The sequence below is a fragment of the Trachemys scripta genome, chromosome 17 (assembly GCF_013100865.1).
Source record: "Trachemys scripta elegans isolate TJP31775 chromosome 17, CAS_Tse_1.0, whole genome shotgun sequence".
Taxonomy (NCBI): Eukaryota; Metazoa; Chordata; order Testudines; family Emydidae; genus Trachemys; species Trachemys scripta.
The window spans coordinates 13,954,487-13,971,188 of NC_048314.1; the positions used below are offsets into that span (position 1 = coordinate 13,954,487).

The window sequence follows — 16,702 nt, forward strand, 5'->3', positions numbered from 1 at the left end:
GGGGGGGGGGGGCTGTAGTTTGGATTAGGGTAGAAGGCACAATGTATCCAAGACTATGCTATGGCCTTCAGTTTAACAAGGGCAGTTGGCTCAAATCGATTGAGTTTGAGATCAGTTACTCCAATGTAAGCCCCTCAATTTCTGATTTGCACAAGCATAACAGATCAGAATATGGCCAGGCAAATTTTGATCATGCAGCGAGCTGGTGTGCAACAGTCATATGATCCAGCATTTCTAACCCCAGCCAGATGTCTATAATCCTCTAGGCTGAGTACATCTCACCCATGCTAATCTTTTTACAGCACACCCAGCTCAACTTAAACGAATTGGCCCAATTTGCTCCAATTAGCAGCACCACTGAGCAGATGCACAGGCCCAATTCCATACAAGAGGATGCAGCCAGCCTCTCATCAATAAGAGACTTTACCTCATGGGTTTTATGAGCGTGAGAGGAGAATAACCTAAACTGAAGGGGGGGGGAATAAAAAACAAACAAAAACAACCAATAAATGCATTAGCTGATGAGATGATCCTGAGTAGGGCCCAGCTGACCAAATCCACACTCCCACTGGCCAGATGTGGAAGGTAGGAGGAGCACTCCAGAAGACCAAGATTCTTATGCCTCAGTTTTCTGGCTAAAGAAGCTAAGTTGAAAAGATCTCTCCCCATCCATGGCCATCTTTGTCTCCATCTTTGTCTTCCTTGGACTCCCAGAATTGGTCTTGTAGCACATGGTATGGAGGCGGCAAGCAGCTATCACGCCTCTGCACACTGGCATGTTTCATTTGCAAGCAGTGATCAAAAGGGAACACGAAGACTGGATGAATACACCTCCTCTCCCCCCACACCCAAGTCTCAATGTAGTGGGGAAAAAGAGGGCAGAGCCCTGGAGCTTAAGAAGGGACAGTACAGCACTGCAGACCAAGTTCAACCACTGCCCATCATTGTCTAATTTTCATATCCTTCTTTCCTCAAGGAGGGAGACTTGTTCTCCAACCCCACACCCAACATGGAGCCAGAGATAAGAGTCAATCATGTTTGTACATGGGATCCAGCCTCCTTTGAGCACTGCTTGCAAGAGGCTTTAATGGAAACTGATTGCACACTCCTGGAGAGGGGATGCAGGCAACCAGGAGGTTTCCATTGTGTTTTTGGACACCCTTGTGTCAGGCAGCCACAAGCCCAGACTGCATGTAGAATGTGCTCTGGGGTTGCTACCCAACATTTTTTAAATGGGAGAGGGACAATGAGAGGCACTAAGGAAAGAAGTCACAGCACTATTAACACAGTCAATACTCACATCTCCCTCACACTGAGCAAAGTTACAGAAAAAAACAAAACAAAAAAGGTTAGTGAACAAAAACACCATCAACGTCAGACAAAGCAAGAACCCCACGAAGGTTAGAGGGGACACAAGCCAACCCACAAGACAGAACAGCAACTCACTGATTTTGGGGATACCAGCTTCTGAGGTTCAGCCCCAAGAGAAACAAAAGCCAAAGGGAATAAGGAGTGGAAAGGCACAAGATCTGTGCTATTCGGAGGGGGACGTCAGCACAAAGTTTGGAGGGAGAGGAGTTACCCAGGAAAGGTAGGACATTAATGGAGGGGGTCGTTTCTGACAGCCATCTTCAGGTCAGGTGTTAAACACGTTAACCAACATGGATTGTACTAGAACCAATTGCTAGTTAATATACATTTAAACCTGACTAGAATCCAGAGCCGACATGTCCCATTTTGGCACGTTCTGCCCACCTGCTACAAGGGCCTTGCGCACAATAGTGACAGCCACAATAAGAAAGCACAGAACCCTCCCCATAGCTGAGTCCAGGTAATCAGTCTCCATAAACTGGGCTGGATAAGAGGATTCTTAACTATGCTGGTATCCAAGGTGGCCATCTGGGTCAGGATTGCTCATCTACATTAGAGGACTAGTTATGTAGTATTTCAGGTATTTAAAAGGGTGTCATAAGGAGGAGGGAGAAAACTTGTTCACCTTGGCCTCTAAGGATAGAACAAGAAGCAATGGGTTTAAACCGCAGCAAGGGAGGTCTAGGATGGACATTAGGAAAAAGTTCCTAACTGTCAGGGTGGTTAAACACTGGAATAAATTGCCTAGGGAGGTTGTGAAATCTCCATCTCTGGAGATATTTAAGAGTAGGTTAAATAAATGTCTATCAGGGATGGTCTAGACAGTATTTGGTCCTGCCATGCGGGCAGGGGACTGGACTCTATGACCTCTCGAGGTCCCTTCCAGTCCTAGAATCTATGAATCTATGTTTCCAGGAAGCAGGGTTATGCATGGGCATCTGCATTTCTAGGGTTGTTGAGGGTACTTGGGAATCAAGCTCAATACCCCAGCAACAAGGTTTATGATCTCCTGTCACATGGTTTGTTGTAGCTGTAGCACTTAAGGGCCAGATGCCTGACCAAAAGTACCCCTACCAGAGGTTGGATTACTGCTACACACCAGCAGAGCCCTGGACAAAGCCTTTTAGGGCACTGAGTTACCGAGTCATTGTCCAGAACTTGTGCTGCCTATGCAACTGAAGAGGAGAGGAAGGAAAGTAACTCTGCTCCAAGAGAGTGAGGCAGGAAAAGAGAAGGGGTTAGCATTTTCTGACTGTAGTAATCATGTACCATTCCCAGAATAGCAAGGGGCATCATGAGCTGGACGGGGTGTGGGTAGGAGGATGGGGAAGTGGCACAGACTTTCCACCACGCTCCTATCTGAATTTGGACCCAGACCAGTATTCACCATTTACTGCCTTGAAACCAAGATCATGCCCCCACCCCACCCCCTGCATGTCTACACATGGGGAAATTGGTGTTTCTGAAAGTTGTATATCTGGGGAAGAACAAGAGTCACCTTAAATGGAAGTGGGGATATGGAAGGCAAGTTTTCATGCAACCTCAGCTATTCCATGTTGGGTGGAACCACAGGCTCCACTAGACAATCAGCAGAGCAAGGGGGGAGCTGGCTTCTCCTGAGGTTGTGTTGAAAACAAGCTTACCCAGGGGATACAGAGCATGTGTGTTTGCAGGTGTTAGAACTGGGACAGACCTGTTGACTGAAGGCCTTTGATGTTATCATAGCTACCTACGCTTCTCAGAGGCAGCCACACAACAGGAACCAATGTGGAAAGGGGGAAGGAAGGAAGAGTCCCTGGGACATAAGTCATCTGGGACACATGGAGAAGCCAAACTAAACCTAGCCACATGATGGCTGGCAGGACGGGTCAGGCCAGGACACTGGTCTTGGTATTTTGTAGCAGGAAAGAGCCTGACTCGGTGACAAGAATTCCAGCTTGTTCTGACTGTGGCCATTAGTTCACTGGGTAGAGCCTGTAGCCTCACTGCAAGACTGAAGGCTTGAAGTTGTGTGTGGGGCATATCCATATGTCCACTTTTACTTTGGCTCTACTGCAGACCTGTTGAGCAGGATATTCTGAGGAGCCCACCTTCACAGCTGCATCTGCACTAGCTTTTCCTTCCTATTTCCCCAACGGCGCTAGAGCAGCCCAAGCAGTAGTGAGCAGCATTAGTGTAGCCAGCACACTGGTGTTTTAGCCATCGTGTGACTCAGGTGCAGGCACAGGCATCTGGTCAGAAGAACAACTGTTGGAGATTCTCTCCAATTGCTTCCATAATTCTGTCTCCCAAGCCCGAGAGTCAGAACAAGGCTCCCTCCGCTCCAGTGACTGGACCTGGAATTTGAGTGGCATTTGTCAACCCCCGCCCTGTTTCTGTAACTAGAGATTCTTGAACTGAGAAAATTTACCAGCTAATTCCCAAACCAGAATGGAGCAGCCAGCTTGCATTTTTTTGCAGCTAGATTGGCAGTGCCAAGACAGACTGCCAGCAGTCTCATCAGCAAGCTAAGCAGACATGACTTGGGAAGCCAAGGGAGCAGCTATCAAGAGGCTCCAGTAGAGTCACTTTTCTGACTTTGACTGCATGATCCTTATTGGCAGAGCCCAGGGCAGGCTGGAACTTGCAGGTGAAACACTCTTAGTTTTGAGCCTTCATTTGAGATTCCAGGAGTCCTGCAGGCTCCCAGTGAAATGTAGTTATCCCCACCTCCCTAGTCCTTTCAGTTGATTTTCTAGGGGAGAAGCCCCAGATTCAGCTTGGAGTCCCTATTTTCTGACTGGAGTTTTACAAGCCTTCTGACAGGACAGCGTCTCTGGTGACTGGCACAAGCTTCACCAAGATTAGACCAGGGTGCTTAGCTGCAACCCCTCAAAACAGCTGGGAACCTGTGTCAGCTAATCAGAAAGCAGGGTTTCTCAAGGACCAGGTTAGACTCACACCACTTCCAAAGCTCCCCAGCAAGGCTGTGCCCATGAACAAGCATGTCTCCCCTGCAGACAACAGGCACTAAGCCAGTGCCTCTCACCATGTGAGTTGTTCCCTTGCGGAGAAGTCACCCATACCCCTACCAGATGCAGCACCGACAGCAACGCAGGCAGTATAGACAACTCTGGGTCACGAGAGCACTTGGCACTCCCTCTCACATGCGAGCCAAGCCCTGGTGTGCAGAAAGGAGGAAAGGAATTATGGGAGAAATTACCGATGCTTTCGCCTCAGCAGCCTTGGCTTTCTTCAATCTGGCCTTGCAGGCATCCAGATCCAGACGGCGGTTCTCCAGGATCCTCCTTTCTTTCTAGAAAAGGAGAAGGACGACAAATAAGAACCAGGTGCTTAGAAATCTTTCCTGCCAATGTGAGAGAAGCCACCTGGGAATCAAGCCGATTTGTTTGGTGGCAGGGAAGGGGGTAACAGCAGATGCACTGGCACCATTGGCAGGAGTGCTGGATAAGGATAAAGGGCCGACCTTCTAGAGAGTGAGAAGAAGCTTCTGGTCTGGCCAACCTGGCTATAAAGGGTTAATTTATTGTCCCATCACCCCTGCGAGGGAGAGACAAGTAGCCCCATTCCTCCCTCCCCACACAAATGAGGGAAGCCAATGGGAGAACTGGGATTAGAACGCCAGAATTTGTAGCTTATTCCCCCCTGCCCTGACAGGGTTGGAGGGATTCCTCTAGCCTTGTTTTCACCTCTCCCCAGTTTCCTGAAAGGCAAGAAGAACAAAGGTAGCAAGTCACAGGTGGGCGGACACTGGTTCTCTCTCCCCCTCCTCCCCGCGGATCTCATTAGTCAGGTCACCCCTTCCTCTCCTACTCACAGTAATAGTTCGCCAGTCCCCTTCCAGGAAGTTGCGCAGAGGATTCAGGAAGTTGATGGAGGCAGAGTGCATGAAATCACGTTCGGCTCCCCCCAGGCGCTTTTGGGTCTCTCCAACTTTGAATAGGGTCTTCCCTGCAAGTTGCCAGAGCCCAGATGGGAGAGGCATTAGCTTCAGCAGGCATCGGGTTAACACTATGCCTTAGCCTTATCCTAGTCACCCAGCACATTTAGTTAGGATGCTCTCACACAGTACATTGTTCAGGTGTGTGCATTGTGGATCTAGGTGTCCTAGCAGGCACCTAGACCAGGTGGTTATGGCTCACTGCTTGCTGACAGCCAAGCCAATCCTAGCCAAGGAGGGGGCAGGACGTTCAGTCAGTGCTATGCTAACAGTCCACCCTTTGTTTGAAGCCTCTCTACCCACTGGCTCTTGCTGCAGCTTTGATGTTATCTGCCTGCTGAGGCACTTACTCCACTGCAGACTTTAGTATCAGGCCTGCCCAGGAGCATGTGATGCAGCCCACAAGCTTTAGTGAGGGTGTTATGGGACAGATTATTACAGCCCTGGGCATATTTCAGGGATGCACAAAAACAGAGCATCATCAAATTAAGAGGCACCAGAGCAGATAAAACAAGCTGATTGGGGTCTGATCAGGGCAATGCTGGCTAGCTATGGGTACAATTACAATGGCTCTGGCTGCAACAGGATGTGCTATGGAGCAAGCTATTGATTTAGAGGGCAATAAAACCCAGAGCTCCCTGAGAGCTGTGACCAAGCTGAAAGTTAGAAGGGAAAGTCAGTGTTTGATTTCAGAGTCTGCCGCCTAAGAAGCAGTTGGGTCCCTCCAGCAGGCTTAGGGTTCTTGGTTGGCTTTGAGAGGCAGAAAGATATGTTATTGTGTGTTTACATTAACTGGTCAGGACTTCTGACTAAGGCTACAGGATAGCAAGCGACAAACATGCTGAGTCTGAGTCAGAACCCTCTGCCCTCTCCCCCCAAAAAAAGATTTTAAAAGAACAGTGCATGGTTCCCTTCAGAGTTAGAGCCTTTAGGGTTTACAGTTTCAAGCTTTCTAGCCCTCATGGTTGTGAAGAGGTTTTCAATTGTAAATGTGAAAATGAACATTCTGTAAAGCCTCTGCTCCTGGAATCATGTGAGGTGGCCACACTCAGACTGTGCCAAGTTGATGGGAACAGCTCTAAAGCCAGAAGTCTAGTACTGATCGCCGCAGCCATTTTGTCCAACTACTCACTGCTCAAACACAGTAGTGTTGTCTGCAACTACTGACCTGCATTTACTGCATCCTGCCAGGTCATGCCTTGCTAGAGCTACCAGCTCCAGTAGCTAGCCTGGTAAGTCTCCACACTCCCTCTCCACCCTATCAGGTAACCATTTAGCTTAAAAGAAAGGTAATATGGGGAAACTCACTGGTTCCCAGCCATTCTCCTCTCTGAAAGAAGTTTGAGGCAGAGCTTGAAATTAGATCTTCCTGCTCCAAAAGGACAGGCTTATGCTAAAAGACTCAATTAGCAATATAAGGTCCATGATACTCAGTTGAGCTATTCCAGTTATGTGGAAGGCAGCGCCCCACAGTTGCCTGCTTGCCTCTTTTTTACTAAAAATATGGGGGGGGGATGTTGGGAGTGTCTAAACCCAGCACTAAGGAGACCACATTACTGAAAGCACAAGTTAGAAGGTGAAGAGGTGTGGGGTGTAGGTTGGAGGGAGAGAGACTAATAAAATTTGAGCTATCAGAATAGATTGCGAGTAGGACTCACTGCAGCTTTAAATGCCATCCTTAAAGATGGTCTTTAGACACCACCTGTAATCTGCTGCTGCTCCAGGGAGCCACAATCTCTACTCCAGAGAGGAGAGCAGATTTACTTCGACTTTGCTCCCAGCATTAAGCCTTATGGAGGGGAACTTGTGCCAATTTGTCTGTGTTTGCCCCATCTATTAATTGGCTCCCAAGCCCCTGAGCAATAAGAAAGCAACTGATGACCAGATAACTATATGGAGGTGAAGAGAAGAGCAAAGGCTGAAGGAAAGTTACAGTTCAGTGGAGCCAAGGAGAATTGAGACATGGCTCGAACCAGTTACTGGTCCTCTCTCCAATTCAGACGTCTGGTAATTGCCCAACGGAGTCAGATTGGCAATGAAGTTGTTAATACTATGGATAAGGGAATCAACCCTTTAGGTCACATGACAATTAGGGAAGGGAATGTTGCAAACAGATTCACTTGCATATCACAGCCCTTCAGATACCTTTGGCCCTGTGTAATAAGCATGGCAAAGCTGCTGGAACATGCTTTTAGTTACAAGGTATTCACTCTGGAAAGCTCGCCAATTTCTAGAACCATTGGGCTTTTCCTGAGGTTGTGCCACTCATTTCTTATTGCCTATAAAGGCACTAGCACATTAGCAGCTGATCTCACCCAATACCGCTGCTGTGGCACCTAGTATGTAGAAACTTGAATCCAGCTGTGTTTAGGTGGAGGATATAAAGACTGAAGCCGAAGCAAGAGCTTCTGTGGATAAGAGCTTCCCCCTCCCAATCTAGAAATAAAAGCAGCTGCGCACAACTGTATCACCATGTAAAGTGCTACAGCAAACCCAGCTTATCCACAGTGCATATGTTCCAACTTAGTAGCATCCAAAACTCTTCCATTTGAGATTTCACAGAGAACCTATCAGCAGGACAACATTCCAGTTTGGTTCTTGCTTGCACAAGTGTATTAGATGGTACACAGTGAACACCATAAGCTTTCCCCAGAAGCCTGCCAGTGTTAACTGGTATTGGAAACTAGGAGGCATCAGGTCTCATCTTTGGGCTGGTTGGGGAGGAAAGAATAATTTTAGGAACTCCAGTAGATTTGTAAGGACTGAACCAAGCACATAAGCTGTTGCCCACTTGCCAGTACCCCATAACTCACCATATGGAGTCCCTGGCCCAAAGTCGTTGGCTGCCTCCACCATGTACTGGGCCAGCAGCTCCCCATTGGTGACACGAGATGGCACCTTCCGGTCTAGCTTCTCGTAGAGGAATTCTTCCACTCTGACACCTGGAACGAGAGTGCCCCAGGCTGTTACAAATGCAAGTAGGGAGAGCGGAGAGGGAGATGCTCCCACCCACAGAGCCCTCACGTGACAATAGCCAGTATAGGAGGCCACCGTGCTTTAGACAGAGGTGTCAGTGCAGGGAGAAAAAGAGGGGGTCAGTTTTCTCATTTCCTGCCTTCTCCAGAATCCACAAGGGGAGGTCAAGGCTACTGAATGCCAGCCAGACACTGACACATTCCATCTTTCTGCCCATCCCTGGGTATGATGGTTGTGTCTTTGCAAGCACCACCCTCAGATTTCCCCCTGTAGATCTGATTCAGCAGAGTTCACTGGCTGTGGGGTATTTCTATTAACTCCATTGCTGGTGTGCCACAGTTAGAGCACCAGCACTGCAAATGCTTGCCATGGAATCAGTGCTTACTAGGGTTTGGCTGCAGCAAGACCTCAGTCTGATGCAAGATCTTCTCAGTCCAGTTCTTGGTGCAGTCTGCCTTGGCCAGAAGGTTTTCAAAATGGGCATCTAGTTCAGTCTTCTCAGCCTGGCCCAGCTTCTCCTCGGTGAACTGCAGAAGCAGGGGAGAGGGGGTAGGAAAGACATTAGAAGATCTGCTCCACTGAAGCCAGGTTGCTAAGCCATTTGAAGAGGTTTTGTGAAACCTGCAATGTCTAGCAGGTTAGACATTCCTCTCAAAGGAGGATAGAGAGCATTACCATTGCTGAGTGACTGGTGGAAGAGCTAAAAATAGAACCTGGTCTGACCTGCACTCAGGGCTAGCCTACCTCCCTTTAGGGAGTTAGTTATTAAAATTCAAATTAATTGGAGGCTAGAGTCTAATCAGACTGTTTCACAGTTCACATTTCAAGCTCTAGATGGAATGTGACATGTGGCACAAACTTTTATGTAGAATTATTAATGCCCTCCAAATTTAGGGCACACTTCTGCAGGCTTCCCCCAACTCTCACTGACAATACTGAGTACCTAAGCAGAATTAAGCACTTAGTTTTCAGCATGGGGAGAAAGTTGAGAGAGTCATTCCCAGAGTTTACCAGCCAACCTTCCCAGACATGGGAACATTCTTACTGAGGTTCTACTGCAAGGAATAGTTGTTCAATGTCTAATTTTATGACCAGGGAACTCACTTGCCATATTCCACATGCTGCTTCAGTGTAGCCTCCCACCCCAGCTCCTTAGCTGTTCAGAATTATGTACGGGCAAATAAACTCTTCAGGCCAGGGTCCTGGGGAGAACTCTCAGCCTAGAGTGAGGGCGGGGCTGAAGTTATCACAGCCAAGCCATCTTTTCACCCTCCTGACCCAGAACTGCTTGGGGGGTGGGAGAGGAGAAAGGAGAGCTGGAAAGGCCCCTGGTGTAACTTAAGCCTCTTTGCAACAGGGCTCTCAGAAGGCAGACTAACAATTGTCTACCACAGAGCCTGCACGGGGGAATCCTCCCCAGGCTGGATACAGAGCTTGTAGGGCCCCTCAGTGCCACTCAGACAAGGGTCTGAAGAGCCAAGCACTCTTTGGGGGGGACAGGGGAGGAATTAAACCCTATATTTGCTGGAGGTAAAACCATCATCTCTTTATAGGGCTAGATTAAAAACAGTGAAGAGGCACCAATGGACTGTAAATTGAAACTACAGAATCCTTAAATTCCTCAAGTCTTTAGGGTTCCCCCACCCAAATCAGGAACACCATCAAAGATCAAGTGTACACAGCTGAGGAGCTATTCTCTCTCCATCCTCACCTGCAGGACACACGAGCCCCAGTTTTTAATATAAAAGTCTAGAGCGGGGTGGCCAACCTGTGGTTCCAGAGCCACAAGCGGCTCTTCAGAAGTGAATATGCGGCTCCTTGTATAGGTGTCAACTCTGGGCTGGAGCTACAGGCACCAACTTTCCAATGTGCCGGGGGGTGCTCACTGCTCAACCCCTGGCTCTGCCCCAGGCTCTGCCCCCACTCCACCCCTTCCCGCCCCCTCCCCTGAGCCTGCCATGCCCTCACTCCTCCCCACCACAAAACAGCTCATTGGGAGGTGCGGGGGAGGGAGAGGGAGGTGTGGGGGAGGAAGAGACTGATGGAGGGCTGCTGACATATTACTGTGGCTCTTTGGCAATGTACATTGGTAAATTCTGGCTCCTCTCAGGCTCAGGTTGGCCAACCCTGGTCTAGAGGTAAGCAAGTTCTGATAACTTCTTACTCACTCTATTCCAGTCCCAGCTCTTTGCCTCAGTTTTCCTTTTTACCCACTTCTTGCTACCTATATAAAATAGGTAATACCTTCATGAAGTGCTTTAAGATCCTATAGAAGTGTTATAGGACAAAGAGGAAGCCAGGTAACACTCACTGTCAACAGGTCTGGCACAAACATTTTGCCTAGTGTTCTATTGGTTTAATGCACTGCTCAAATAATCCCAGCTCTTTCCTCCTGTATTTATTCTGATACAAAGTTGCATCACAGCTTGATCAAAGCAGCCCCCAAAAGGCTGGTCTGCTGGATTTTAACATGCACTGATGGAAACTGGTTTTTATTGGCTCTAGAAAGGCCTATAAAACAGCTTTGTGATGGTAAAGAATGGCTCAAGAGACCATCCTCTGTTTACAGAAGGTATGCTGCATTCCCTTGAGACCTTTAATCCTTTTATAAGCTTGAATGCTTTACATACGTATCCACTTCAGAGTATTGAGAACTATGAACCCCTGTTGCTGGCCCTCTAATTCACTTTCTATGCTATCAGAACCTGTTAGTGTTATTGAAACATTGCAAATACCTGGTACAATCACATGACGAGATTAAGGACACTGAATCTTTTGAGTACAATGACAGTCCTGCCTGATCCTCCCTATTCCCCCACCCCTTCATGGATACTACTACATGGGGCCATACAGCCCTTCTAGAGGGGAATGCCGGGATATACAGGGGATGCCAGGGTTACTTCTGAAAGTCTGGAAGAAGCCCCACTCTGCTGCAGTAGGGAGAAGTACTGAACGTGGACACAGCTAGAGCCATTTCAGTACACTGCCTGGCATAAAGTGATAAATAGCAAAGCAGAATAGGCACGTGATGTGGGAACGCAGGCAGAAAAGCCTTTTTGGCGTCCTGTTACCAGCCATGTGCAAATGTTAGATGCCAGAGATACGTAAAACCCACAGCAGGGCTGTTTACACAATGACCTGTTATGTCTGGATCATGCTAGATTTAAAGAACTATTTGCTGAAGTTGTCATGTGTTGCAAGATCTGTTGAATCACTGGAACAATTAAGCTACCCCCTCCAAATCAGCATGGGCAGAAGAGCAACAGGAACAGAGTTTGGGGTGGAAAAGAAATCTGAGGGATGGGGACAGTTTCAGCACATCTCTATCACTTGCACTGCCTCCTACCAAGGCAGGCTAATACTGTTTAGACTAGGGTTAAATCTTTCAGGTCTAGAAATCTTGGAGGTCATTTGTAGCAATCATAGTTTCAAGGTTAAGACAGAATTGTGATCCAAGGTGGCTGGCCTTTTAAGCACCCACAACAGTAGTTCTATTTTCTCAGGGATTTTCGTATTATCTGAGTTTGAGAATGAAGTACCTAGCACTTCCACAGCTCTTTACATCCACAGATCTCAAAGTACTTTATGAAAGTGGGCAAGCACTACAACAGAGGGGGAGAGCTAGATACAGAAAGATTAAGTGACCAGCCCAGAGCCACATAGGGAATCAGTGGCAGAGCTGGGTGGACTGTTCTAGTCCCAACTCCCAGTTTAGTGCCATAACCACTGAATCATGCGGTCTCCCCTTTGAGAGGCCAACAGGAAGATGGGAAGTAGTATTTGAGAGCCAGAGGATTTTTGCATTAAATCATGTCTCTTATTTTCAAAAATGAAAGCAGTCAAACAGAAGCAAGAACTTTGCATTATTTCTCTGGCAAAGCTTTGTGTGATAGGGACTATAAACCCCACACCCGTTATCCATAGGTTAACAGGAGCCTGATCCCAATTACAGTGAGCACTGGGTGGCACCTGGAAGGGTGTCAGGAATAACTGGTGATGAAGCCAAGCTGGGTCTTCATAATAGGGCCATGGGAAGGAAGGCAGGCCAGGGAGGAGACTCAGGTGAGGTGTCTAGGTGCTTCCTCTCTTAGGCTAAAGAGAAGCCTGAGGGCCTGAAACTGGGAGTCAGACTAGAGAGGCCTGAGCCAGAAGGCAGTGCTCTGCAGTAAAAGCAAGCAAGAATTTTGCAGGCATTAGCTTGAGCCTCAGCAAGAAGCCCTGAGGAAGGAGTGTATGGAACCGGGAAAGGAAGAATGGGAAGCAGAGGTGCCTGGGACCTGAAAGAAGCAGGGAACATGGGCAACTAAGAGATAAAGGCTACAGGAGATAGTGATTCTCACTGCAGTAGGCCTGAAAGACAGTTTAATAGGGAGATGAGACAGAAGATTCCAAGACAGTGGGAGGCATGGGGTTCTCACCATAGTGAGCCCAAGACAAGGTTTGATCAAAGGCTGGGAGTTGACTGGGACTAGAAGTACTGGAGGTGGGATTTCTTTGAGTGGTACCTGTTGAAGATCCTGGGTGAAGACTTGGGAATCTTGGTAAACCCCAGGAAGAGGCTGAAGGGACTGGAACTTTGGGTATTGATGTGGACTTGGAACTGAAGTATGCTGGAAGGGGTGGGAACAAAATGTGACCAGCAGGAGAGCCAAGTCATACAAGGCAGACCACCCCAGGGCCAGAGTGACTGTTGGTACGGGGTGCTAGACAGGAGAGCTGCCACACCATGTCCAGCCTCAAGCTGAAAGGAGTTCACCCTTCCACATGTTGACTAAGCTAATTTTTCCTGCTGGTGGCAGCAGAATCCATATCATCTGCATTTAGATGGTCTTGGCTACATTAACTTAGCCAGAGTCACCGGCTAGGTCTACACTGGAGGGGTGGGGGTGTCAACCTAAGATACGCAACTTCCAGCGTAGGTCAATTTACCTGGTCCTGAGGACAGCGGCGAGTCAACCGCTGCTGCTCCCCATTGACTCCGCTTCCGCCTCTCGCCACAGTGGAGTTCCGGAGTAGATGGCAGAGCGATCGGGGATCAATTTTATCGCGTCTACACTAGACACGATAAAAATCAATCCCTGATCGATCATTACCCACCGATCCAGTGGGTAGTGCAGACGTACCCACTGTAACAGCAAACTAGGGCTTCCCAGATATTTGGCTCTAGGATATCCACACTCATTACTTACTAGAGCTTTTAGAGAGCAGAACACTGGGGAATCTTTGGCACTCCCCTGCTGAGGCACTCCTCCCCCTTCCAACAGGAGGATTTCTTATCGCAAATTTAAGAACCTGAATGTGAAGAGTCTCAATCCCCCTCTCATTCCCAGAAGGGCTTCAGATACCTTCTATTTCCAAAACAGTCTCTGCTTATTCCCCAGTCTAGAAACTCCTGCCATGCATCTGCACCAAGAGGGCTGTTGTGTTTGATTGAGGTCTCTCAGGAGAGATTTATAGTTTTTAGGTTGATTACACACCTGCTGGAAAGTCAGACCTCTTCTGGGGACAGCTGGCTTCAGACAGCTTGCACATAATTGGCTGTTGCTCCTCCTTTAGCACTGCCTCTTCTAGACTTCCCACAGCTTTGGGATTTCACCCATTACTTCCACAGGGAAGGCATCATCTCCAAGGGTCATTGCACATTTACAGCTAGGGTGACCAGACAGCAAAGGTGACAAATCGGGACGGGGGTGGGGGGTAATATGAGCCTATATAAGAAAAAGTCCCAAAAATCAGGACTGTCCCTATAAAATCAGGACATCTGGTCACCCTAGCTCAGGTGCTACTTCCTTAAGTAAACATATTTGTCCCCCAGTCTGCTCCATTTGACAGTTTGGTAGCTGGACTGCTCATGGCCCCATACCACACAATAGCTACTGAGTCTTAACACCAAGTCCTTCAATTCATGCATGCAGAGAAAGTTGAACAACCTATTGCTGTGGCTTGCATCTCACGTGCTGGATGACTGTTGCAAACCAAGGCTACAGAAGGAGGGAGAAGGGCAGCCGGGGAATCTGACAGAGCCTGTGACTCAAGGGTATGTAAAAAAGTGAACTTTCAGACTTCCCTGAGTGTTGCAACGCACAGTAGCAAGTTCAGAGGCAATGCACAATTCGTCACTAAGTGGATGAAAAGGCATCCAAGAGGCTATAGTTCACATACAGCAGTAGTGGCTACTTTAAGTTGCCTATTCTTGGCTCTGCTAGTTGTGTCCCATTTCCCCCCCACCCCACCCCACCCAAACCTCACGCTTCTCTTCAGGCCCCTCAAGATGTAAGTTACACCAGCTGAGACTCCATTACACTGACAGGGCCAGATTCAGAGCTGGCATGTATACTGGTGTAGCATATCACCTGGGAGAAGGGAGGAAGGTGCCAGTTACACTTACTTGATTCTGAATACCTTAGAACTGCACTTTCCCCAGAAATCTGAACCTTGCTTTGAAGCTTGTTTCTACCCAAAGCATCTCCTATGTGAGACTACTTCTAGAAGACCCAAAATAAACAGCATCTAGCAGCAGCTGTGCCAGTATCCTATGATTGCTGCACAAAATCAGTGGGGAAGAAAACAGCACAGACATCGACAATGGAGTAGAAGGCCTTTCCCCCTGCCCTGGCACTGCTCCCTAAGGATGTGAGGTCTAGGGATAACCCACACTCCTGAAGTCCAGCTGCTAGGTCCCTCTATATCCATTTACTGGAACCTGCTTGTCAAAAATTGGTCCCAGCCCTAAAATAATTCAACTTTACCTCCTGGGAGTCAGTGTGCACCACACACTGCCAATTGGTACGCAAGGATCAGCCGATTCCAGATTTTTCCTTTTCCTGTCCCCCAGGAGGATGCTCATGCACCTCTGACCCAGTTAAGTATCTGGGCTTGTTTTTGTGCAGGGCAGACAACATGGTAATGAATAATGCAGTGCAGTCTTTCACGGAGTGCTCCTCTCACTCGACCAGGGAAGAGAAGAGTCATGCTGCATTCCAGGGCCTCAATAATTCATTGAGGGGTTGGGTTTCTATCTTGGAGATCCTGCCAGTGGGTTTTACACAGTGCCTGTGGCATTGTGGAAGCTAACTGCCCTTGGCTGCTGTGACCTCTGCTATTTCAGAGACCACCCACACAGGTGTAAAAGTGTGACACCTAAAGAAACTAACCTAGGCAAGCTTCATCCAACCTAGGCAGTTCTAGTAAGGAAGCTTAACACTGCTCTCCCTCTGGAGCACCACTTTTGAAAAAAGCTATTACGGCTCACAATATGCCCTCAAACTGAGACCTAAACCCAGTTTGCATCAGGCTCCATACATAGCCTTCTCAGCCCACCATGGTAATTCAGGGCAACCAGGAGTCAGAGCAGAAAAATGGGATCCAAATGAAGTGCTTGTGTTGAAGTGATATGAAAGCCATTAACACTAGGATAGTCTTGCAGATGCTGGTACAGTGTTAAAGCCATTTTAAAATGCCCCTTTAATTTTTTAAATCTAATTGGGCATACATTACCCATATTGTTACCTTCAGAAGGACCATTTGTGTTTGAACAAAATAGACAGATTTAGAGGCTGACCAAATTGCAAAAAAACAGTAGCCATACATTATAAGATCTACTTGATCCTGCTTAAAAGACTGTCCATTGAAAGATCTTCCTATACTTTATTTCTCCATGTCCTGGATACTGGGAATGGGGATGTCCTTTTCAAAAGGAAAATGAAAAAAGAATTGAGCCTCACATATCTGGCTGCTAGTATCAGTTGTATTACTGAGGGTTAGTGTCTGAGTTTATGGGTTAATGATGCATATTATGCATTATTTGAACTTTAACAGATAACCAGATTCCATAAATATAAAAAAGTAAAACCAGGCACATCTGCCCAAGTAATTATTTCTAGAAACCCCAGAAGACTCCAAAGTGTGTTCTATTTGTGCAGAATAGAGAAATAGTCACATTTGCTACCCTGGCACAGAGACTAACACCAGCCACTTGTCTGCTTTGATGTTCAGAGCAGTCCCTTTTTAATAATATTTTAGATTCCCATTTCTATGGCAACAGAGCCCACTTACAGATCAGTCCAGGGCCTCACCATCCCTGAGAACCAGCATGTCTATTATTCTGATCAAAGGAAAATTAACAGAATGAACTGTTTGAAGACTGTTGTCAGCAAGCTGTTCCAGAGAGCATGACCTGCTGCAAGGCTGCTTATCTCCCACATCCAAAGCGTCCTCCAGAATCCCAATGCACTGCATCCAGTCTCTGGACCAGAAAAAGATCAGGCTAGTCCATGAAGCTCAGGTGGTGGCAATTGTGGTGCTGTACCACAGTCCATGCTGTGCTCCAACTCCATGCACAGTGAGGCCAGTGCAGTACTGGGAGGTGTTGCACTGTTAGGGCCCTCCAAAAATCAGCAGCAGAACTGTTAGCAC

At 47.7% G+C, this 16,702-nt stretch overlaps 1 protein-coding gene across 6 annotated transcripts in view; it reads right to left on the reverse strand.

The window, feature by feature from the left end:
* SH3GLB2 (SH3 domain containing GRB2 like, endophilin B2) overlaps positions 1–16,702 on the reverse strand; it is a 40,845-nt gene that overhangs the window by 18,699 nt on the left and 5,444 nt on the right. For all 6 annotated transcript variants that reach the window (XM_034793722.1, XM_034793721.1, XM_034793720.1 and 3 more), the window contains exons 2-5: positions 8,673–8,814; positions 8,125–8,253; positions 5,189–5,322; positions 4,574–4,666 (exon numbers count right to left, since the gene is read on the reverse strand). In XM_034793722.1, the coding sequence (XP_034649613.1) occupies positions 4,574–4,666; positions 5,189–5,322; positions 8,125–8,253; positions 8,673–8,814 (498 nt within the window). The remainder of the gene's footprint in view (positions 1–4,573; positions 4,667–5,188; positions 5,323–8,124; positions 8,254–8,672; positions 8,815–16,702) is intronic.